This window comes from Mastigoproctus giganteus, chromosome 9 (genome assembly GCF_048544385.1).
Source record: "Mastigoproctus giganteus isolate SK-2022 chromosome 9, ASM4854438v1, whole genome shotgun sequence".
NCBI lineage: Eukaryota > Metazoa > Arthropoda > Arachnida > Uropygi > Thelyphonidae > Mastigoproctus > Mastigoproctus giganteus.
Window position 1 is genome coordinate 150,871,505 of NC_143583.1, and position 25,506 is coordinate 150,897,010.

Consider the following 25,506-nt stretch of genomic DNA (forward strand, 5'->3'; position numbering starts at 1 on the left):
GGTTACTGCTACCCATATGCCTTTAATCACAGTAGAAACATTAAATATGTGTTATACTTCAATTGTTATTAAAATTCTGGAAAAAATAAGTAAATGCATTACGACGACATTGACTGTACTACGATTGTTGAATTTATTAACTTGTATACATGTTGCACATTTCGATGCTGTTGATTACAAAGTATTAAAAAATTTAGATTAAATATTATATTGGGAGATATGTGCAGTGAAGTGGAAACAACTGCTTTTATATATTTGCATTTTTGCATTGGTCAAAGTTAAACTTCAGTTGGCACTTTTCAGCCGATCTGCCTAACTTTTCTGGATCCTGTTGCAGTAGCATACTGTCTTTACTGTCATTAACAACCCAGCCAACCTTTGAATCATCTGTAAACTTGGACATTAAGCCTAATATACCTTCATTGTTATCACTGATAAATACACAAAATAACAATGGGCCCAGCACAAAATATTCGGGGTTTCAATAATAACATTAGCCCACACACAGCAGTGTCCATTTATTACCACTCTCTGCTGTCTTCCACTCAACCATCCCTTTATCCATTGCAGCAACTTACCCTTAATGCCATACTGCTCCAATTTGTACAGCAGTCCTCCATGTGCAACAGTATCAAAAGCTTTCCTGAAATCCAAGTACAGTCAGTCCTTGTACAGCACAATAGTCGTGTTCCTAGAAACTCTCGTGCAATGCAAAATTGTGCAATATAAACAACAGGCCCTATGGGAAAAGTAGGGTTAGGTGCCGACCACCCAAGATTGAACACACATTTGTAACCAAAACATTACCAAACACAATAAATAATTGTAATAAAATACGTAAGTATTTTATTACGACTATTACATAATAAAATATTGCTAATGCTTTTGCTTCTATCATAAGCAAACTTGTTTTTTGTTTGATTTTCTATTCAAACAGATGACAGCTGTTCCAACTCTTCCAATTCTGTGTCTTAATCTAATGGATTTTAATTACGCTTTGAGTTGTTCCTGCTATGAAAGTTTTTATTTTCTCTGCATTCTTTGTAATTCTCGGCGTTGCCTCATTTAGGCCTGTAGCATGTGCAATATCACATGGTCTTTCATTTCGCTCAAAGTGTTTCACAATTTCATATTTTTTTCTCTATCGACAGAGGCGGAGTGGCCATAAGCCTTATCAGGGAAACCCTGGTGGGACGGGAGCCGGTGTGATTTTGGCCATACACGCTAGTGCCACTACAAAAATACCCCGGGTAAGAATTTACCCGGGGTATTTTTGTAGTGGCACTAGCGTTTAGTAGTGGCACAAAAATACCCCGGGTAAGAATTTACCCGGGGTATTTTATACTCTGGCACGACCACCAAGTCAGTAGATTTTACAATAAATCGTCAATACAAATATTTATCGTATTTAGTAATCACAGGCTTGAACCCCGGTCCACTCAAGGAACGCGTGATATGCACTCTCGCTCCTGACCACCAGGCTATGTCAGGGCTGTATGTAAAAGAGACCTCAGGCATTGGAATATAGTGTGATGTACAGGGATGACGGAGGTATTAAACATGATGAAGTAGCACATCCCAGGATAGGGGAGAAGGAATAACCGGCAAAATAGCATAAAATAGACGTTGAATTTTGTATGAGGGGAAAACAGCAAATATAGCAGGAAAAACTGAATCTTGATATTGCTTTCGAAACCTAATCGCGCACAAGAAATAAAAGTTAGGGAGTCAGAACAGCAAAAAAGTAATGTGAGGATGAGTGGAAATAGGTGTGCTAGGGTAATTTGGGGTTGCTAACTCGTTGATGTAGTAGGACTCTGAAAGTAGTTCTGGGACTGTGCCTCGTGTTTAGCTCAGTATTGTTAATAATGGTGAAGGAAGACCATTATTATATCATTTAAGGATTATTACATTTATAATAATTATAAAAATAAATTAAAAAAAAAATAATTTGAAAAATGAACGTGCAACATTAAGTACTTTTAGTATAATATTTTTGATATGTTTTTACCTTTATTTTTGCAGGTACGAATTGGCTTTTTTATGACTTCTATTTCATGATTTCAACTTACGTTTGATTATATCACCAATGGACCACTAGCCACATTAATAACCTAATCTCCTACAATTATATATATATATATAAAATACATTTTTTTTTAACATATAAAATCCCCAATGTATTGAACATTGCATTTGCTTATGGAATAAGAAAATTACCACAAAAATTCAACTGTCATGTTTTTAATAATTTTATGAGAGGTTATATGTGAGTGGTTATATATGTATTAGCATTAGTAGAGGCATGCAATGCAAGAAAGCAAGCTTATGCGGCATCAGCCAAAAAAAAAAAAAAAAACCTTCCCATTTCCCCCCTCCATTTGTTCCAAATGCCTGTCCAGCTCACCTTAAATTTATTTAGGTTATCAACTTCCACAACAAAAGATGGAAGTCTGTTCCACCAATCAACTACCCGCTGGCGAAAGGCAAATTTCCGCACATCTATTCTACAACTGTCTTTCTTCAATTTGGATCCGTGCCCCCTCAGGTTCTTAATCTGAGCAAGGGAAAGAATATCATCAGCATTTGGCTTGCTCAACCCATTCAATGCCTTAAACACCTCAATGAGATCACCTTGCACCTGCCTACTCTGCAGGTGCTGCAATTTGCAGAAATTAAGCCTTTCTTCATAAGAGCACCCCTTTGTTCCCCTAACCAATCTTGTTGCTCTCCTTTGTACTTGTTCTAGCAACTTTACACCCTTCTTGAAAGCCTCCAGACCTATACACATAACTCTAGGTTTGGCCTAACCATTTCCTTGTATAATGGGATAATCACATCCCTGTCAGCAAAATTCTTATATATCATTGCCAAATTCCATGACCTGCCCTGGCAGCCTGTCGGCACTGCTCAGAAAACTTCATATTTGACTGCACAATTACCCCCAAGGTCTTTTTCACTTTCCACTTCCCTGAGTGTTGTACCACACAGTTGGCAGGTTTCTCTTCGGTTATTGCTACCCATATGCAATACTTTGTATTCGTCAATGTTAAACTTCAGTTTCCACTTCTCAGCCCATTTGCCCAACTTACCTAGATCCAGTTGGAGTAACATACTGTCTTTACTGTGGTTCACAACCCTGCCAACCTTTGTATCATCTGCAAACTTGGACATTAAACCTGATATACCTTCATCAATATCATTGATAAATATACAAAGCAACAATCGGCCCAACACCGAAACCTGGGGAACTCCACTAATAACATTTGTACATGAAGAGCAGTGTCCAGTGATTACCACTCTCTGTCGTCTCCCACGTAACAAGCTTTCCTGAAATCCAAGTATACGATATCAAAATTATCTTTGTCATTCGGTTCCTTTGTGACCGCACTATAGTAATAGCATCCAATCAAATTGGACAGACAAGACCTCCCTTGAACAAATCCATGTGTGTCTCAACTATTACTGTCCAAGGAAGTGAAGCCAGTCGACATCGATGGACAGGGCAGTGTCGAGTCAGTTTGGTGTGACATAAGCATAGGGAAATCAAAATTGAGAGTAGGAGTGTGCTATAGGCCTAATGACTCTGATGAGTATAATAAGATATTGTACAGGGAAATAGAGTGGGCCAGTAAATCAGAGAGTCTTATAATGGGGGATTTTAATTTCCCAGATATTGACTGGAATTTGTGGGTTGGTCACTCACACACTAGCAAGGCTTTTGTGGATTTATTGGATGATTGTTTTCTACATCAGCATGTTCGTGAGGCAACAAGAGGGAGCAATACTCTTGATCTGATTATCAGTAGTGATTCTTCATGCATTAAGAATCTGCAGATAAATGAACCACTAGGTGGCAGTGATCACAGTGTGTGAAGTGGGATTTACTCAAGGAGGTAACTACCATCAGAGGTAAAGGGAAGGGTTTTTGTTTTCGTAAAGGCGACTATGATGGTCTGAGACAGTATTTAAATTCTATACAGTGGGACCAACTGATGATGTTACCAACAGCAAACTCAAAATGGGAAGCATTCAAGGAACTAATCTTGGAGGCTACCAGGCTTTACATACCAACTAAGAAATATTGTTCAAGGTTTAGGCCTAAATGGTTGTCAGATGAACTAATGAGACATGTAGCAGAGAAGAAAAATGCATGGGATACATACAAATTAATGGGTGACATGGAAGCCTATGATAGATATAAGTTGGTCTGTAACCAAGTCACAAAGGAGATTAGGCAGGCAAAGGCAGACTACGAAAAATCCTTGGCAAAGGATGCAAAGAAAACACGAATAGACACGCTGGCTACGAGTGTAAACCAGGTATGTTCAAACATGTCCTACGGTTTAGGTAACAGTTGAAATGTGTAATTTAACCTTTTCGCCGCTATGTGCGTGTACACCGGTCCAACGGTGGAGGCCCCCACGGTGCTACAGGCTTGTTGTGTTATTTTTTAGCCCTGCACAAGTCCTGCTGACCTCTCACATTGAGCTATTTCTAACCAACAATCGCTGTTGGCTGAATTTTATTTGGTTATTGGACCAATCTCAATACACCCAAGACAGTCATATGTGAAAACCCCAGGAGGGTTGCAGTTTCTGCGATATGCATACTGGTGCATCTTCAGCCATGCCACATTCAAAATCACTTAGTTTTTCATCTTGCCATCCTGTACTTAATTACACACATAAAAAAAAAAGTAAAGTGCAGCCATTATCAACCCACTGCAGGATGGAAGCCTCCTCAACAATTCATGCTGAGGGAAATGGACCATAATCTGCCACGCTGGTCCAGTGCAGGTTGGCAGATCGACCGTATTCAGCAGTCAGGGGCTTGAACCTGAGAAAGGGTCCTTACATATCTACCCACCTGTTTTATACTGCTTAGTGTGAACGTTTGATGCTATTATTGGAGAGCATTCCAGTTCATGAAAAGTTAGATGTATCTAATAAATTGGGCTCTCAGTATATAACTTATTATTTATAAATCCTTTCTACCTTATTGTAGCATTCAAATTTACAAATCATATTTGAATGCTTCAAGTAAAGCTATATGATAGAGTTGTCTTCTGAGCAAAATTAATATTCAAAATATGTTGCTCTCCCCTCATTTCATAATACTTTATAAGTTTATTAGTAACTAGAGCAAGGACACAGCATGGGTTTGTTACGGGGAAGTCTTGTCTGACCAATTTGATTAGATACTATGATGTGGTCACAAAGGAACTGGAGGCAAAGAATAATTTTGATATCATATATTTGGATCTTAGAAAGGCTTTTGATACTGTTGCACATGGAAGACTGCTGTACAATTTGAAGGCAAATTGCTGCTATGGATAAAGGGATGGTTGAGTGGGAGAAGATGGTTGAGTGGTAATCAATGGACACTGCTCTTTCTGGACTAATGTTATCAGTGGAATTCCCCAGGATTCAGTGTTGGGTCTATTGTTGTTTTCTGTATTTTCTAATGATATTTCCCCGGGGGCTCAAATCTGGTGAGTATGGGCTTGGCTCGTCCAGGGTCCTTAGCTGGATATCATCATTCTTCTCTTTCTTGGTGATTTCCATTTACTTCTCTTTCGCCTGGTACAGCATAAGCCTCAGGCTTCCTTGTACCATATGGCTATTAATAATAATAATAATAATAATAAAAAAAAACAGAAAAGAGTTCTTTACCTATTTAAACTCAAGGAGGAAAGGGATGAATCAGATTGGTCCACTGGATATTGATGGTTCAACAGTTGAGGATCCTTCTCAGGTGGCTAACAATCTAAACGAGTATTTTGCATCTACATTCACGCATGAGGAGTTATTCAGGAAGGAGAATGATGTAGGTAAAGTAAACATTGGCAGTGAGCTGGATGATTTTGTAATAACTGAGAGGAAAGTGGAGGAGAGATTGTTGAGGATAAACATAAAAAAGGCACCTGGGGTGGATGGGATCTATCCAGTTATATTAAAGGAGGCAGCAAAGGAGGTAAGCAAACCCCTAGCCATAATTATGAGAGCTTCTTTGGACTCAGGGGAGGTACCTATAGACTGGAGATGTGCAAATGTAACCCCAATTCACAAAGGAGGATCAAAGGCTGACACAAGTAATTATAGGCCTGTTAGTTTAACTTCTGTTCCAGGTAAATTAATGGAGGCACTGGTTAAAGAAGCACTGCAGGATCATCTAGACAAGAATTCAGTTATAGCTCAGACGCAGCACGGTTTTGTTAAGGGCAGGTCTTGCCTGACCAATTTGATTGGATACTATGATGTAGTCACAAAAGAACTGGATGCAGGGAATAACTCTGATATTATATATTTGGATCTTAGAAAGGCTTTTGATACTGTTGCACATTGAAGACTGCTGCACAAATTGGAGCAGTGTGGCATTGGAGGCAAATTGCTGCTATGGATAAGGGGATGGTTGAGTGGCAGAAGACAGAGAGTGGTAATCAATGGACATTGCTCAACGTGGACTAATGTTATTAGTGGAGTTCCTCAGGGTTCAGTGTTGGGTCCGTTGTATGAATGATATTGATGATGGGATATCAAGTTTAATGTCCAAATTTGCAGATGATACAAAGGTTGGCAGGGTTGTTAAGGACACCACTGACGCTATGCTGCTACAACAGGATCTGGAAAGGTTGAACAGATGGGCTGAGAGATGGCAAATGAAGTTTAACATTGACAAATGTAAAGTACTCCATACGGGAAACAGCAACCCCAGAGCAACGTATCAACTCTGTGGTACTACACTGACAGTGGGGGAGAATGAAAAGGAACTGGGGGTAATTGTGCAGGCAGATATGAAGTTCTCTGAGCAGTGCAGACGAGCTGCAAGAGTAGCTCATGCTGTCTTGTCAATGATATACAGGAATTTTTCTAGCAGGGATAAGGAGATGATTATTCCCTTGTATAAGGCAATGGTTAGGCCACATCTTGAGTACTGTATACAGGTCTGGAGGCCTCAATTCAAGACGGATGTAGAGCTGCTGGAACGGGTACTGAGAAGGGCAACAAGATTAGTGAATGGAACAAAGGGTTGCTCTTACAAAGAAAGGCTTAAGTTTTGCAAATTACAGAGTCTGGAGACTAGGCACCGGCGAGGTGATCTGATAGAGGTGTATAAGGCTTTGAATGGTTTGAGCATGCTCAATGCCAATGGGATTCTTCATCTTGCTCAGAATAATCAGCTCAGAGGGCATAAATTCAAATTGAGGAAGGACAGATGTCGGATAGTTGTGCGGAAATTTGCCTTTGGCCAGCGGGTGGTTGGTTGGTGGAACCGACTTCCATCACTTGTTGTTGAAGTTGATAGCCTAAACAAATTTAAGGCTCAACTGGAGAGGTATTTCGAGCAAACGGAGGGGTGAAATGGGAGTGGTGTGTTTTTTTTGTTTTTTTTTGGCTGATGCTGAATAAGCTTGTTTTCTTGCATCATATGCCTCTACTAATGCTAATGCTAAATACTGTAGTCTTGTCTAGATGATCTTGCAATGCTTCTTTAACCAGTGATTCCATTATTTTCCTTGGAACACAAGTTAAACTAACAGGTCTATAGTTACTTGTGTCATCTTTTGAGCCCCCTTTGTGAATTGGTGATACATTTGCACACCTCGAATCCATGGGACCTCACCAAGGAAGCTCTCATAATTATGGCTAAGGGTTTGCTTACTTCCTTTACTGCTTCCTTTAATATAACTGGATAGATCCCGTCCACCCCAGGTGCCTTTATTATGTTTAACTTTAATTTCTCCTCCACTTTGCTCTCAGTTATTACAAAATCACTTAGCTCCCTGTTAGAGTTTGATAAAGTTCTGGGACTCCCATCATTGAATAACTCCTCATGTGTGAATGTAGATGTAAAATACTCATTCAGTTTATCAGCTACCTCAGAATGATCATCAATAGTCAACCCATCTATGTTAAGTGGTCCAATCTGATTCATTTCTTTCCTTCTAGAGTTTACATAAGTAAAGAACTCTTTGCTGTTTTTCTTTGCATCCCTTGCCAAGGATTTCTCGTAATCTGCCTTCGCCTGCCTAACCTCCTTTGTAACTTGGTTACAGATCAACTTGTATATATCATAGGCTTCTGTGTCACGTGTTAATTTATATGTATCCCATGCATTTTCCTTCTCTGCCATATATCTGATTAGTTCATCTGACATCCATTTAGGCCTAAACCTAGAACGTTATTTCTTAGTTGGAATGAAAAGTCTAGTAGCTTCCAAAATTAAGTCCTCAAAGGCTTCCCATTTAGAATTCAATGTTGGCAACATCATCAGATGATCCCACTGTACAGAATTTAAAAACTGTCTGAGACCTCTGTAGTCACCTTTACGAAAGCAATAGCCCTTCCCTTTAGCCTTGATGGTAGTTACAACTTTAAGTAATTCCCACATCAGTATATTGCGATCACTGTCACCCAGTGGTTCCTTTATCTGCAAATTCTTAATGCACGAATAATCACTGCTGATAACGAGATCAGGATTATTACTCCCTCTGGTTGCCTCTCGGAAAATATTGCTATAGAAAACAGTCATCCAATAAATCCACAAAAGTCTTGCTAGTGTGCGAGTGACTAACACACAAGTTCCAGTCGATATCTAAAAAGTTAAAATCCCCCATTATAAGACATTCTGATTTACTGGCCCAATCTATTTCTCTGCACAATTGTTTATTATACTCATCAGATTCATTAGGTCTATAGCACACACCTACTGTCATTTTTCCTTTCCCAGTGCTCATGTCACACCAAACAGACTCAACATTGCATTGTCCACAAACATCAATTGGATGCACTTCCTTAGATTTTATGTGTTTCTTAACTAACAGCATAACCTCCCCCCTCCCTTCCTGGCCTATCTAAGTCGTCCAATCTGATTCATCCCTTTCCTTCTAGAGTTTATATAAGTAAAGATGTGTACTATTCTTTCTGTATACATTGCACTCCCCAAAATACAATTCTGCACTGCTTATGTCTGTGTGACACCACATCTCTGATATCCCAACAATATCTTCCTTTGATGCCTTCACTAGCACTTCAAGCTCATCAAACTGATTAACTATACTCCTAGCATTGATGTACATGCAAGTGTACATGCACCTGTTTCTACTCTTAGTTACACTAACACAGCCCATGTATATATTTGTTCCACTTGACTCCCAGTAGTCCTGGAAATCTCCATTGTATAAAAGGTTTTTTTGTGGCTGATCTGGAGTCTTCCCCCTAGAAGGCATGTACACTAGAATAACAAAATACTCTTCACATCAGATTATTGGAATATTTGTCTTGGTCTCTGGCACACAGCTGTGTCCTTTATGCACATCAGAAACAGCACAAGTGGTGTCACACTCTCTCACTAAGTGCATTTTCTGTTAAAAGAGGAAGTTAAACTGGCCAAAATCCTTGGCAGGTTAAGCACAAAATATGGGGAAGAGACCCCATCATATGTAGGTATGTATGATTTGCATTACAAGTTTAGTTTTCTTAAGGCTATGAAGAAGTTGTTATCAACTGCATATTCATGTGCAGGTGATAGCAGTCACAAATCAAACTTCCTTTGTGTTGGGAATTTACTTTGGAAAACAGATGAACTGCAGTTCCTTGTAGTGCACCAAAAGCCTAAGTGTTGGACGAGAAGAGGCAGTTATTCACTGAAACACTGTTCACGAAACTGTGCATATAGAGGCTCCCAAATATGTTGAAGTTTGATCGGAAGGCACACATTTTTTTGTTTATGTTGAACATCAACTAGTTTGTACTGGAGAGAAATACATTTTAGCAGTAAATAGCGACTCGAAACATGACATGGGCACATTACTCAAAAATCATAGGTCTAGTATGCAATGGCATAACAAAAGATCCCACCCAAATTCAAGGTGGCCTTCATCTGGCAAGATCAAGGCAACCCTTCTAAATCTCAAAAAGTACCCTAAGGGATTTTGAAGGGGTGATTCTTGTTAATTTTCTTGTCACCTGGTAAGCAGTCATTGCTTTATATTACAGTAATCTGCTTTTCAATGATGTGCATACTGCTGTATTCAAGAAAAGGCCAGGAAAACTATCAAAACAAATCATTCTGATTCATTACAATGCACATCCATGTATGGCAAATTTGACAATAACAATATTAAATGGGAATATTTTTATAGTCACTGACCAAACATAAATAAGACACATACCATCTTGGCTGAAAAAGTCAGCCAAGATGGTATGTGTCTATTAGCCAGCTCAAAATTTAACAACAGCAAGGTTTGAGGATATAGTTTTGAGGAAATAAAAGTTAAAAGTCCTATGTATGAAATAAAGGATTGAATAAATCCTGTACTTCAGAAAAGGTGCCTGTCAAAACTGTATGCCTTATTTACCAGCATACAGTTTATTACAAACTGCAATGCAAAATTTAGAGAAAGAATAAAATAAGTCTGCATAAAATGCTGATGGAAGTTAAGCACCATTATGTATAAAAGAAAATGGAAAAACTTAGGTGATAAATTTGACCAGTGATGAGCTCTTTCTTCAGGGAAGCTACATGGAAAAAAAGAGCATCAAGAAAGCAAGTTTTGATAACTCCCTTAACCCAACAAGGAAGTTTGAGTTGAGCTGTAGCCTCTAGATAACAACAACCAGTAAGCAAACACAAACTTGATCAGAGAGGGATACCGACTAGTAAAATGAATGGAAAACTTCATCTGGAATGGGATATGATAATGCCAAGTGGGGATGTCTTTGTATGTGTTCAATGTAAAGAGTGTGAGGATATTAGGTGCAAACTCAGCGTTTATGAGAGCTTGAAAAACAGGGTGGATGCCCTCGGCCCTCAAAAGATTTAAATTGGGGGAGGGGGCATCAAGCTCTCAGCTGCACACCTCAATGCCTGAGCTGACACTTGAGCATCAAGCAACAGAGTAGCAACTCTCAGGGCAGAATGCACTGGTCCCACAAGAGCTAGGTGCTATCGGTGACTCTTTTGTCAGGCAAATGGAAATATATTGTCCATAAAGGATAGGTGAAATAGGACCAGGGTAAGTCTACCAGGGGCGAAAGTTGATGTTGTAGAGCAGATATCATCTTTTAAGAGCACAGAGGGTAATGCTGTTGTACACGTTGGCACTAATGACATTAACGATAGGAGATTTACAACTTATTTAACAAGTGCAGGGCAAAGTTGAAAAAAGTTGCGAGTTAGGGTTACATTTGAAAGTGTCTGCAATTCTGCCCAGACAGATAGGAGGGTGTATACGGTGAGAGCCTTGTCAATAATTCGGCCCCAGAGAGAACGTGCAAGGCTTATGGGGTAGAATTTTTTTCAGTGTAGGCTGCACTTGGTAACAGGAGGGGCTGCTCATACAGGAATGGGATGTACTTAAATAGAAAGGGTGCAAAAATATTTGCCCAGACTATCAAGGCAGTATTATGTGGGTTTGAAAACTGCTAGCTTTGGGGGGGGGGGGATACACAAACTAATAGATTAACAATAGTCACAGGCAGAGATGAAAGTGATTCTTGCTGTGCTCCTGGGGGGGATACACAAACTAATAAATTAACAACAGTCACAGGCAGAGGTGAAAGTGATTCTTGCTGTGCTCCTGTTGTAACGAGCAGCAGCCTGGAAGGCAAGGATGGGGATTTCAAGGACTGCTGGGAGTCATCATGGAACAAGTAAATTCATAAGCTGCGTTAGTGTAACTAAGAGTAAGAACAGGTGCATCTATACTTACATATACACCAATGTGGACATTGTTTGGATATCAGAGACAAGGTGTCACTCAGCTATAAAGGATACAAGAAGTTAAATATAATGGATACAGAACTTGAATATGGGGGAGTACAATGTGTACAGAAAGGTCAGACAGGAGGGAAGGGTTATGCTCTTAGTCATGAAGCACATAAAATCTAAGGCAGTGCATCCAGTTGACATAAATGGCCAGTGTAATGTTGAGGCAGTTTGGTGTGACAAATGAGGGTAGGAGTGCATATAGGCCTAATGACTCTGAGCAGTATGATAAACAACTGTACAAAAAAAAAAAAAACAGTTTGCCAGTAAATTTGGGATGTCTTATATTTGGGGATTTTAACTTTTTTGATATTGCCTGGAACTTGTGAGAATCTGCAGATAAAATAACCACTAGGTGACAGTGATAACAGTGTACTGATGTGGGATTTACTTAAAGATGTAACTACCATTAAGGGAAAAGGAAGGATTTTTGGTTTTGTGAAGGTGACCACAGTGGTCTCAGACAATTTTTAAATTTTATATATAGTTGGATCAACTGATCATGTTATCATCAGCAATTTCTTAATGGGAAGCATTCAAGGAATTAATCACAGAAGATACTAGGCTTTTTATACAAACTGAGAAATACTTAGCAAGGTATTGCCTAAATAGATATCAAATAAATTAATGAGACTTGTGCCAGAGAAGAAAAATGAATGGGATGCATATAAATTATCAGGAGATACAAAAGCCAATGGTAGATATAATCTAGTCTGTAATCAAGTCACAAAGGATGTTAGGCAAGTGAAGGCTGATTATGAGAAATCCTTGGCAAAGGATGTAAAGAAAAACAACAAAGGCTTCTCTACTTATGTAAACTCTAGAAGGAAGGGGATGAATCAATTGGTCCACTTCATATTGTTGGTTTGACTGTTGATGATCCTGCTCAGATAGCTGACAAACTGAATGGGTATTTTGCACCTACATTTGCACACGAGGAATTCTTTATGGAAGTGGATGCCAGAATTTTACAAACTCTAACAAGGATATAACAATGATTTTGTAATAACTGAGAGGAAAGTGGAAATAAAATTGGTTAAGAAAAATATAAGGAAAGAAGCTTGGGTGGTTGGAATCTATCCAATTATATTAAGGGAGGCAGCAAAGGAAGTAAGCAAACCTTAGCCGTAATTATGAGAGCATACTTGGATTCAGGTGAGGTCCCTATCCTCTGGACATGTATGAATGTATCGCCAATTCAAAAAGGGGGATCAAAGAGTGACACAAGTAATTATAGACACATTAGCTTAACTTCTGTTCCAGGCAAAATAATGGAATCACTCGTTAAACAAGTAATGCAGGACAACCTAGACAGCAGTGCAGTTATATACTTCAGTCGCAACATGGGTTTATTAAGGGGCCATCTTCTCTGATGCATTTGATTGGATACTATGATTCAGTCACAAAGGAACTGGATGCAAAACATAATTCTGATATCATATACTTGGATTTCAGGAAAGCTTTTAATACTGTTGCACATAATTACAATGATATACAGGAATTTTGCTAGCAGGGATAAGGAGATGATTATCCCCTAGTATAAGACAATGGTCAGGCCACACCTGGAGTACTGCATATAGGTCTGGAGGCCTCATTTTAGGAAGGATGTAGAGCTGCTGGAACGAGTACAGAGAAGGGCAACGAGATTGGTAAATAGAACAAAGGGTTGCTGTTACCAAGAAAGGCTTAAGTTATGCAAATTGCTGCGTCTGGAGACTAGGCACCTTTGAAGCAATCTGATTGAGGTGTATAAGGACTTGAATGGTTTGAGTAAGCTCAATGCTAATGGGATTCTTCCTCTTACTCAGATTACTCACCTGAGGGACAAATTCAAATTGAGGAAAGACAGTTATAGTATAAATGTGTGGAAATTTGCTTTTAGCCAGTGGGTGGTTGATTGTTGGAACAAACTTCCATCTGTCGTAGTGGAGGTCGACAACTTAAATAAGTTCAAGGCAGAACTAGACAAACATTCAGAGTGAATGGATGGGTACAATGGGAAGGTTTTTTTTTTTTTTTGGCTGATGGTATATAAACTTGCTTTCTTGCAACATATGCCTCTATTAATGCTAATGCTAATAAAAGACTGCTATACAAATTGCTATTAATGATAAGTTGCTGCTATGGATAAAGGTATGATTGAGTGGGAGAAGACAGCAAGTGGTAATCAATGAAAACTGCTCTTCATGGGCTAATGTTATTAGTGGAGTTACCCAGGATTCAGTGCTGAGCCCATAGTCATTTTCTGATGATGATTACAGATGATACAAAGGGTGGCAGTGTGGCAGTAATGATGGTATGCTACTATAGCAGGATCTAGTAAAGTTAGGAAGATGGTCCGCAAAATGACAATTGAAGCTTAACATTGACAAATGCAAAGTACTACACATGGATAGCAGTACCCCCCCCCCCGAGTAACATACCAACGTGTGTGGTACTATACTCGGGGGGGGGGATGACAGAGACCTAGGGGTAATTGTGCAGTCTGATACAAAGTTCTCTGAACAGTGCAGGCAGGCTGCCAGGACAACTCATGGTGTTTATCATTGATATACAGGAATTTTACTAGCAGGAATAAGGAGGTGATTATCCCATTGTATAAGGCAATAAATGGTTAGGCTTTATCTTGGGTACTGCACACAGGTCTGGAGGTCTCATTTCAGTAGGATGCATAACTGTTTTAATGAGTACAGAAAAAGGCAACAAGATTGGTGAGTGCAGAAAATGAGTGCAAGTACCAAGGATGGCCTCAGTTCTACAAACTGCAGCATTTGGAAACTTGGCACTTGTGAGGTGATCTGATTGAGGTGTTTAAGGCTTTGAATGGGTTGAGCAAGTTCAATGCTGATGAGATTCTTCCTCGTTCTCAGACTATGCACATGATAAGGCATAAATTCAAATTGAAGAAGAAAGGTTGCAGAACAGATGTGCAGAAGTTTGCCTTTAGCCAGTGGGTGGGTGATTGCTGGAACAAACTTTCATCTGTCGTTGTGGAAGTTGGTAGTTTAAATGAATTCAAGAACTGGACAAACTTTTGGAGATAATGGATAATGGGTGAAATGGGAAGTTTTTTTTTTTTTTTGGCAGATGCTGTATAAGCTTTCTATCTTGCATCATTTACCACTATTAATGCTAATGTCCACATGGCAAGAGCTGCCATATAATTACTTATATATTAATTGACAAAATAATAGAATTTGTAAGATGAAACCCCCCCCCCCCCCCAAAATATGCGAAATTTTGAAATGTGATGAAATAATGGATGGAAAGGCACACCACACAGCAAACAGAAAATACTGTGGGCCCAATCATGTGCCAACTTGAAAATTGTGAGACAGGAATAAATTAGAAAAGACCACATCAGATCTCATGAAGTTAGATAAATATAGCAAAGCATAAAATCTAAGCTCCTAATACAGTAAAATTCCAATTATCGAAATACCATTTATTTGAAATATGTTTTTTGATGTTTGTTATTTGGTTTTTAAGGCCATATTGCTCCGGGATATGCGGTGGTCATTCTCTGACCTTTCCGCATCCTCCGTATTTGGTGGTGACGGGCTCGAACCCTGGTCTAATCAAGAAGCGTGTGCTACGCATTGCTGCTCCTTCCCACCTGGCTATGGAGGCACCTATGGTTTTTGAAAATGTTTTCTTTTTATTTTTCCTTATAATGTTACTTAAGGAAATTGACACATTTAATATTTTGTAAAAAAAAAACATAAATCTAATGGGAATATAATAAAATGATTCCCCTTATTATTATGAATGGAACAAGAGTAAATTTTATCCATGTAACTTTGGTATAACAACCAACCACTCTAATATAATTTAGCTATAAAAAATGTATGAATTCATTCACTGCATAAAACACTGAAAATAAAAATTTATGTAACAGTAGATTTACAGGCATTTTTTTTTTACCAAAATTTTTATGCATTACATCAACATGGTTGGTGTTTCTGTAGTCATACTGCCAGGAGAATGAATTCAAGGTCACCACCAGACAGTCTACTTAAGAGTAAAGGAGCAATTATGGTGCTTTTATTTTCATATTAATTTTAAACCAAGATAATAAATATATAAATGCATAACAAATAATGTACAGAATCAATTATATAAAGTATTATGAATGAAGCAAACAATAATAAATTTTATCCATTCCTATTCTAATTTTATCTATTTCCATTTCAACCTTTGTCAATAACAGAAATTTAATATCTAAACCCCCTCCCCCCTCCCACCTTTTCTCCCTCTACTTCTGAAATAGACATTATGGTGGTCACCTTTAGATGATTCTCATGATGGTAGGACTATACCTGGCCACCTTGGCTTTTTTTGAAGGCCAGACCTCCTAGTTTTTTTATGAGCTTTGTTCTTTAAATTTTTATTTGTTATTCCTTTGATTTAACTTTTCCACAAACAGGTGGTTTTCTCTGTATAGTTCAATAAACTCTGTAATAAATACTTTAAGATATTTTTAATAGCAATGCAGAAAACCAGAGACAAAGATGTACTGCTTTAGCTGTAGGTTGTTTTCACAATAATTTAAGTTTCCACTTTTTTGACAGATGAGGAAATGCACCATTAAATACTAATCTGAATCAGAGAAGAAGAAGAAGAGGGAGACATGATGAATATATACCACAGAAACCAATAGCTATTTAAATATTTTAATGCCATTCAAATTGCTATTAGATGGGCTGAATTTCAAGAAATGAATATAGATACAAGACCTGGTGTATTTGAAGAAAATAGAGAATCTTGTTTCTACTAACTTTGGCAATTACTTTAAAGCTGTAAAAGTATGTGCAATACATATTAATGTGTAAATCACAAATGCAAATTACAGTAATTTTCTGTCATTACTTTTTCTCCCCCTGATTTCCTTTTATACTGTAGATGGTGTATTTAAAATCAATTATCCAATTTTCTCTCATTACTTTTTTTCTTGATTTGTTTTATACTATAGATAGCATGCATTTAAAATCAATTATCCAAAAAAAAATTGACTATCCAAATTATCCTCAGTCCCAATTGTTTTGGATAACTAGATTCTATTGTCAATAGGGCAGCTTTTACTATGTGAAGTTTGAAGTAGAATTATTATTATATACTTTATCCTCACTAGAATTGCAGTCTGTAGATTTATGCCTATATATTTACCAGTGATTTTTCACAGCTACAATTTTGTGTTTCATTGTTGTAAACTTTGTGCTGGTAAAAGAAACAGTGTCTGAACAGACAGTTTTTCACTTCTGAAAATTTTTCTAGTCATTGCTTTGTACTTTATTATTTCATACATATTTTTTATATTTTTCATTGCTGTTGTGAAATTTTGAGCTGGCATACCATCTTGGTTGGCTTTTCATTTCTTAATTCTGCAAGAATTTTCCTACTTATTCTCTAAATCTTTTCTGAATGGAAACCTTGGGCTGGGATATCATATCTCCTTTATTGTGCCAAACAAATGATAATCACTGGAATGCAGTCTTGCAGGCTGCATTCCAGTGATTATCATTTGTTTGGCACAATAAAGGAGAATGTTGGAAGCAGATATTAAAGATAGATGAACTTGAGTGCAGTGTCCTGAATTGGCTACACAGTTGTTCTAGTTTTTTCTATAGTGCTAGCATCAGTGTCTTGCCCCACTGATGGCAAAAATATCAATGTAGAGGGAGGGACAGTATTTCGAAAATAACCAAGTTTGATGGATCTAACACGTATATGGTTTTTGTAAAAAATATAAGTCCCATTCAATCTTGAACTGCCTTCAAATAACATCTATAATGAAATTAATATTATAAAATTAAATTAAGTAATGGTTTAAAATTTTAAGTTTCAGTAAGTTTTAACAATTATAGAAGTCCTACTTGAACAAGATGTACCTTTAAGGGCATTATGAATCCGATGTTTTTGCCAACTGTCTTCTAAAACTAACATGTGTAATAAAAGATCTAGGTAAGGCCTTAATTCATATGTATAGGAGTAAGCTATTTGCCACAGAAGTTCACTTAAAACAATGGAGGAGAAATGGGGGTTTTCCCAGCTACAGAACTGAAATGGAAATACATAATTAGATTTTTCAGTATATAAAAACATGCATAAACTTATGACTGTATTATAGTGATATATTACTGTATATGTAATATATGTATTATCACTATAATACAGTCATATATAATACATATATTACTGCATAAGACATATATATTACTGAAAATAATTTTAGTGGTTTAGACATTTTAAAGATCAAAAGATGATGAAACATATATTATCATTGCAGTTATGCTTAAATTAATCTATATATACTAACTTTATTATATGAAACTGTACATAAGCAACCACAAAAAAACGCTGTGAAATAAGTTTGTTATGGAAATTAAACAAAACACGGAAATGAGAAGCTGTTGGTGGGGACGGATAGAAGAAATGGGAAGGTTTTCTTTTCTTTTTTTTGATGCTGTATAAGCTTGCTTTCTTGCATCATTTGCCACTACAAATTCCACCAAATTAAACTATCCACTATTTGGTTTTAGTGGAACATTCTGATTTCTTTCTGTCAAATTGATGCCTTTGGCCTTTCTGGTTTAGGCTTTTCTTTCTTTGGAAAATATGGTTTCCCTGTATCCATTTCTTCTTCAGTAAAGTTCTAAAGTACAGATTCATCTAGTTCAGTTTTGGCTTCTATTTCCATTTATATTGTTTTTTGTTCTATACTATTATTTTTTCTTAACTCTTTCTTTTTATAGTTGTGCATACAAAGGTTGAGTCAGATTTGTTGGTATTATTGCCTCTATTTCTTGGCAGGCAATGGCATGTTCTGTTTTGTATTTCTGTATTTGTTTTTTCCTCTTCCAGTGTTTGTATCCCTTTGAATAGGCAGTGTGGTTTGATTGCAGTTTGGGTACTTTGGATTCTGAACTGTGCAGTTTTAATTGATTGGCGCAGTCAAAAAACCAACAGTTTGCACCTAATGCTATACTATAACATGCTATTTGTGAATGACCTGATTTCTGCATTTGAAAACATGCAGAGGATATGGGATGTATGGTCTAATTTTGATTCAAATAACTGATGATGATGTTTTTGTTGTATTAAAGGTAAAGATCAAATTTCAAGTTAGGGGTTAGTATCCTATCTCTTCAAACAGTAATTCTCTTCACATCATTTAAATCTTGACCTTGTAGCTCATTCTTTTCCTCACTGACAGTGGGTAGATCCCACTCACTTATGATGCCTCGATGTATTTAGTGTTATATGGGGTTACTGTTACAGAGATACCTCCAACAGATGTGATTTGAAGTAGCCATTAAGAGTGTTGATTTAGTTTGTCTGACAAGGCTCTCAAAACATCTTTGAATGAGGAAAAGTGACAGTTTTCATATTTGTTGATCAATAGTTTAATGAATAATCAAATATGGTAGAGAGTAAAGGGAGTCTATGTCGATTTTTTGCCTCTTTTTTGTTATTTCTTCAATTTTACAAATAGCCAGGGTTGCAACTATGGTTCACTTGTTGACAAGGTCATTTTAGTCACTGTTGCTCCCCCTTTTTTTTGTCATAGGAGTGACTATTTCTCCTCCCAGGTTTCCAGCCCCATCACGTAATGGAAGGAGCAGTGTGAAGTAGTGATAAAGGGATGCTATAAGTTAGTGTGTCAGTTGTATTAGAACTAGATTGAACTAGTGATAAAGTGACTCTATAAGCTAAGTGTGTCAGTTGTATTAGAAGAGCTAGCAAGAAAAAAGAAAGGTCATTCCTTTCTGAACCTTGGTTTACTTTTACTTTGAGAAACTTTATAAGAAATAAAGGATTTAAGTAGAAAATACTAAATCAAAGAGAACTGTCTCTTTATTCGAAAGAGTTATGCCACTTTGAAATCATTTGATTAATAATGCTTGGCATTCATGACAGAGATTGACATATCGTTACAGTAAACTCTGTAAAATCTGGCCTCTGGAATTCTTGAAAATACAGCACATTTTGCAAAAAAAAAAAATTTTTAATTGCGAAATATTAAGAAAGCAATCAGGCTCTCTTTTTAAGAATCCGTGCAAAAAAAAGGTGACATTTCTCAATTTATAAGAGTATGTCTTGTCCTTTACTCTGTTTTTACTGCCAGCTTATTTCAACTACATAGATAATGCCACTGTCTTAAGTCTCACAGCAAAACAAATGCATTTTCAACATGTTGCCCTGATAATGCACTACTTTCAAACAAACAGCCTCGCAAAAAGGTTAACTGGCCATTTCAGAACTAACTGGTTTGTCATTAGGATAGCTCCCACATCTCTCTCTCACCCCCTGGATAGCAATTATGGATTTCAATTCAATTATCAGAAATTCATAATCGATTATTTTCATTATTTGTCATAATTGGTTATTCTGATTATGATCCTTTACACTAATTAAGTACATGAGAACATTAGCTATAATTTTGCCTATTGTGATTTGTTTACATTTATATTATTCAGTAGAGTGTTGAAATAATGGCACCCCAAATAACAGAACATTCGAGCTTATGGCACATTGAGATCCGATGTTTAAATACAGCGCAGATGTCCTGTAGTGCTGAAAGGTACGGGTAAAAGAAAATGTTCGCCATTTTGAAAGTGAATTCTGTACTGATATCATGGATTATATTACTGTTTTATATTTATTTCAAATTACAAACCCCTCACTATGGCTCCTAAAGTTAATAAACCTCATACACAGAAAAAAAGAACGACATTAAAGCTTAGTGACAAACTTGATATAATCCAAACTATTACATTAGGTTCACCCAGAAAGTTAATTCATATACCCATATATATATTGTGTCTGTAAATTGCGTGTGTTCTCTGGTTGATTTGTCTATTTTGCTGGATGAGAAACCTGTTTTTATAGGGGAAAACCTTGCTATCTATTATTATTATTATCCATATGGTGCAAGGAAGCCTGGGACTTATGCTGCACCATCCAAAAAAAAAAAAAAATTTTTCCCTATAACCCTGAGAGAGAGAGAGAGAGAGAGAGAGAGAGAGAGAGAGAGAGAGAAGCCAAGCCCATACTCACCAGATGTGAGCCCCTTGGGGTGCTTAGACCGACCAGCTCAGCTACAGAGTGAAAAAAGCCCATAAAAGTTCCTCACGTCATCGATGGGATTCGAATTCAGGCCTTTTCCACCTGGTGTGGGAGGACGGTGACAATACTACTGTGCTATCTCCACAGACAAATCTTGTACTATATAAAATGGTGTAAATATGCCATAGCGAACTCATAATGAAAAACTACACAAGTAGCGTAAAGGCATCAATTAAATTGTATCCCATATTGTGACAACCCCCACAATGAGTTACCATGCCTTGCATTACCTTGAATAAGTAACGCTTCACTAATAATAGAGAAGACTATTGTTATATATTCTCAGTGGGCACCACCACACAGATGGCACCATTTCAAGACTTACTGGCCTATCCTTCCTCAGTGGGTGGGCAGGTACCCTTGTGTGGCAAATCATGCCAACCCAGTTGTGAAGTTATTTCCACAATATAAGATGCCAAAAGGTGTGCAAGATAATACTTAAATAAAATATAAATGCTCAAGGCACAATATATTATGAGTTTAAAATACACTATAAAATATTGTGGAAATAACTTCACAACTGGGTTGGCATGACTGCAACACCAGGGTCCCTACACATTCACCGAGGATAGGACAATAACCTTGAAACGGTGCCGTCTGGATGGTGGTGCCCACTGAGAATAAGTAACAATAGCCTTCTCTATTAGTGAAGCATTACTTATTCAGGGTAGTGCAAGATATGGTAACTCATTGTGAAGGTAGTCACAATATGAGAAAAAATTAAACCTATGCATTTACACTACTTATGTAGTTTTTCCTTATGAGTTAGCTATGGTGTATTTACACTGATATTTTAGTGTATTTTAAACTCATACTGTATTATGCCATGAGCATTTATATTTTATTTAAGACGAAACTTGATATAATAAAGAAAATAGAATGGGGCATAAGTAGGAGTGTATTAATGGCAGAATATAACATTGGATTGTCAACATGTTTTTTTTTTTATGTGCAGTTAATAAAACTGCATTCTTAATCTCTCATAATCTCTTAATTTCTTATTTAACCTCATTATTTCTGCATTAAATATATTTAAAATAAAACTTTCTAGATAATGGAAAAATCGAAATAACGGCGCGTTAAATCCTGGAAGGTGCCATTATCCTGAAAGTCTACTATATTTTAGTTATTCATAATATAGTTATTTATATATGTCACCACTAGTACTACCTTTCATCATTATAAATGTTTACAGATTTAAATCAGTAAATAAGGTGTTAGTGTTTAATATTCAATGAAATATGCTTCTCCACTAGGTTATACCTAGGGGAGAAGCATGCTCCATGCTAGTATAACCCACTAGGTTATACCTCTCTAAAATCCAGAAAATTTTAAAATCCTGCACCTTCCAATCCTGAGGGTGCTAGGTTTTAAAGACTTTACGGTATTTTCAGATTTTAATATTAGTATTCATCATCTGTTTGTTAACATCATGAAATAATTGTTTCACAGTTTTGCCTGTCCATTGTGGCACTGCATATTTTTCTTGACATCTCACAATATGGCCAAAATAAAAAGGAGTTTTTTGCTTCTTGATTAGAGACAGCAATGTCCTTTCTCTGCTGAGTGATCTCAACACTTCCTGGTTGTAACTTTAGCAGTCCATGGAATATGTAATATTCTTTTATACATGTACATCTCAAATGCCTCCAATTTCTTAATTGTTGCTTTCTTTAATGTCCAAGTCTTGCAACCATAGAGTAGTGCGGACCAGATGTAACATTCTATTACTCTTAGTCCAAGATTTAGATACAATTGCAGATTACATAAAACACCTTTCATTTTGCAAAAGGCTAATCTTGCTATTTCAACTCTTCTTTTAATTTCAGTTGAATCATCCCCTTTGTCATTAATTTCTCTTCCTAAATAGACATAACTGTTAACTTTTTCAATCAGTCTCCTATTGACCATAAGTGTGAGATTTGTATAATTCTAAGAGCTAACTACCATCCATTTAGTCCTACTGGGATTTATCAGAAGACCCATCTTATTACTTTCTGCAAGGATAACCATATCATTTGGCATAGAGAATATTACTGATGACTACTCATTTAAAACAATTCCTTCTGCATAATTTTTTCAGAATAGAAATTGAATAGTAATGGAGATAGAATGCACCCCTGTCAAAAATCTCTCTTTATCATAACTTCTGTCAGCTAATCTCCCACTCTCATCATAGCATTCTGATTATAGTACAGATTCTCAATTACTTGGATGTCTTTGCTGCCTAAATTTATCTAGGTTTATTTAAGTTTATATTAGTATTAGTGATGGCAAAATGATGCAAGAAAGCAAGCTCATATGACATTGGGGTTATGGGGACGGGACACTCTCCACTTCATTTGCACATCCATTCTAATAATTTTTGTAAAACATATATTTATTCAAATTTATTTGTTTTTCAAATTCATTTAAATATATGTTTATAAATAAACATATATTTATTTACCCACTTCCATAACATCATATGAAAGTTTATTCCAACAATCAACAACCTGAGGTTTCACACGTTGCTCCTGCAATCATCCTTTTTAAATTTAAAATTATTCCCCATTTACCCCACCCAATGTGTTTGTTATTCAAGAAAGAGTAAAGATGCCATCAGCATTTAATTTACTCAACTCATTTAGAGTTTAAACAAGTTCTATCAAGTCACCTTGCAGGTGTCTTGTTTACAAAATACTGTAATTTATAGAACTATAGTCTTTTTTTTGGCAAGTGTGCATGTTTGTGTCTTGACTAACCTTGATTTTATCAATGTTAACCTCAATTTCCACTTTTCAGTCCAACTGTCTAATTTATCAAGGCTTTGTAGGAATGAACTTTTCCTTGATGGAGTGAACTTATATTGGAAAAGGATGATTGCAGAGCGATTGGAGATTTCCTGGTGAATGGGTAGCTGAAATTATGGTGCATCAAATCCAACAATTTACTATTTTAAAAAATAGTAGTAACGTATAACTAAGTTATGTCCATATGTAGAAAAAGATAAAAAAAAAAACAAATAAATCAAGGTAAAACAATGTAAAGAAACAATAATGTATATAAATAACTATTAAAAAAGCATTTATATATGTGTATATTTTTAAAAATTGAAAAACTTCAGACATCATCATTGTCAAATAAATCTCTGACTAAGTGTTAAGGGCTGCATTGGAGGTTAGGCAGGCGAAGGCAGATTAAGAGAAATCTTTGGCAAAAGATCCGAATAAAAACAGCAAGGATTTCTTTACTTATATAAACTCTAAAAGGAAGGGGATGAATCTGATTGGTCCACTTGATATTGATGGTTCAACTGTTGATGATCCTGCTCAGATAGCAAACAAACTGAATGAGTATTTTGCATCTACATTCACACATGAGGAGTTATTAAGGTTTGAAAATGGCAGAAGGTTATCAAATTGTAGCAGGGTGCTTAATGATTTTGTAATAACTGAGAGAAAAGTGGAGGAGAAATTGTTGAAGTTAAACATAAGAAAGGCACCTGGGGTGGATGGGATCTATCCAGTTCTATCAAAGGAGGGGGCAAAGCAACTAAGCAAACCCTCAGCCATAATTATGAGAGCATCCTTGGACTCAGGGAAGGTCTCTACGGACTGGAGATGTGCAAATGTATCCCCAATTCACAAAGGGGGATCGAAGGGTGACACGAGTAATTACAGACCAGTTAGTTTAACTTCTGTTCCGGGTAAAATAATGGAGTCACTGGTTAAAGATGCATTGTAGTATCATTTCGACAAGACTGCAGCAATAATTCAGACACAGCATGGGTTTGTTAAGGGAAAGTCTTGTCTGACAAATCTGATAGGATATTATGATGTGGTTACAAAGGAACTGGATGCAAAAAATAATTTTGATATCATATATTTGGATTTCAGGAAAGCTTTTGACACTGTTGCACATGGAAGACTATTGTACAAATTGGAGCAGAATAGTATTAAGGGAAGTTGCTACAATGGATAAAAGGATGGTTAAGTGGGAGAAGACAGAGGGTGGTAATCAATGGGTGCTGCTCTTCGTGGACTGATGTTATTAGTGGAGTCCCACAGAGTTCGGTGTTGGGTCCACTGTTGTTTTGTATATTTATCAATGATATTGATGAAGGTATATCAGGCTTAATGTCGAAGTTTGCAAATGATACAAAGGCTGGCAGGGTTATTAATGACAGTAATGGCAGTGTGCTACTGCAACAGGATCTAGATAATTTGGGCATATGGGCTAAGAAGTGGCAACTGAATTTTAACCTTGACAAATGCAAAATACTGCATATGGGTAGAAGTAACCCCAGAGAAATGTACCAACTGTGTAGTACTACACTTAAGGTGGTAGAAAATGAAAAAGACCTGGGAGTAATTGTGCAGTCAGATATGAAGTTTTCTGAGCAATGTAGACAGGCTGCCAGGGCAGGTCATGGGGTTTTGTCAATGATATATAGGAATTTTGCTAGCAGGGAAAAGGAGGTAATTATCCTTCTGTATAAGGCAATGGTCAGGCCATGCCTTGAGTACTGCATACAGGTCTGGAGGCCTCATTTTAGGAAGGATGTAGATTTGCTTAGCGTGTACAGAGAAGGGCAACAAGTCTGGTGAGGGGAATGAAGGGATCCTC

General features: G+C 36.9%; 1 protein-coding gene across 4 annotated transcripts in view; it reads right to left on the bottom strand.

Moving 5' to 3' along the window:
* The window catches only part of faf (ubiquitin carboxyl-terminal hydrolase-like faf), a 1,326,265-nt gene that overhangs the window by 39,190 nt on the left and 1,261,569 nt on the right, over nucleotides 1–25,506 (bottom strand). For all 4 annotated transcript variants that reach the window (XM_090382082.1, XM_090382083.1, XM_090382080.1 and 1 more), the window contains one exon: nucleotides 17,661–17,829. In XM_090382082.1, the coding sequence (XP_090238208.1) occupies nucleotides 17,661–17,829 (169 nt within the window). The remainder of the gene's footprint in view (nucleotides 1–17,660; nucleotides 17,830–25,506) is intronic.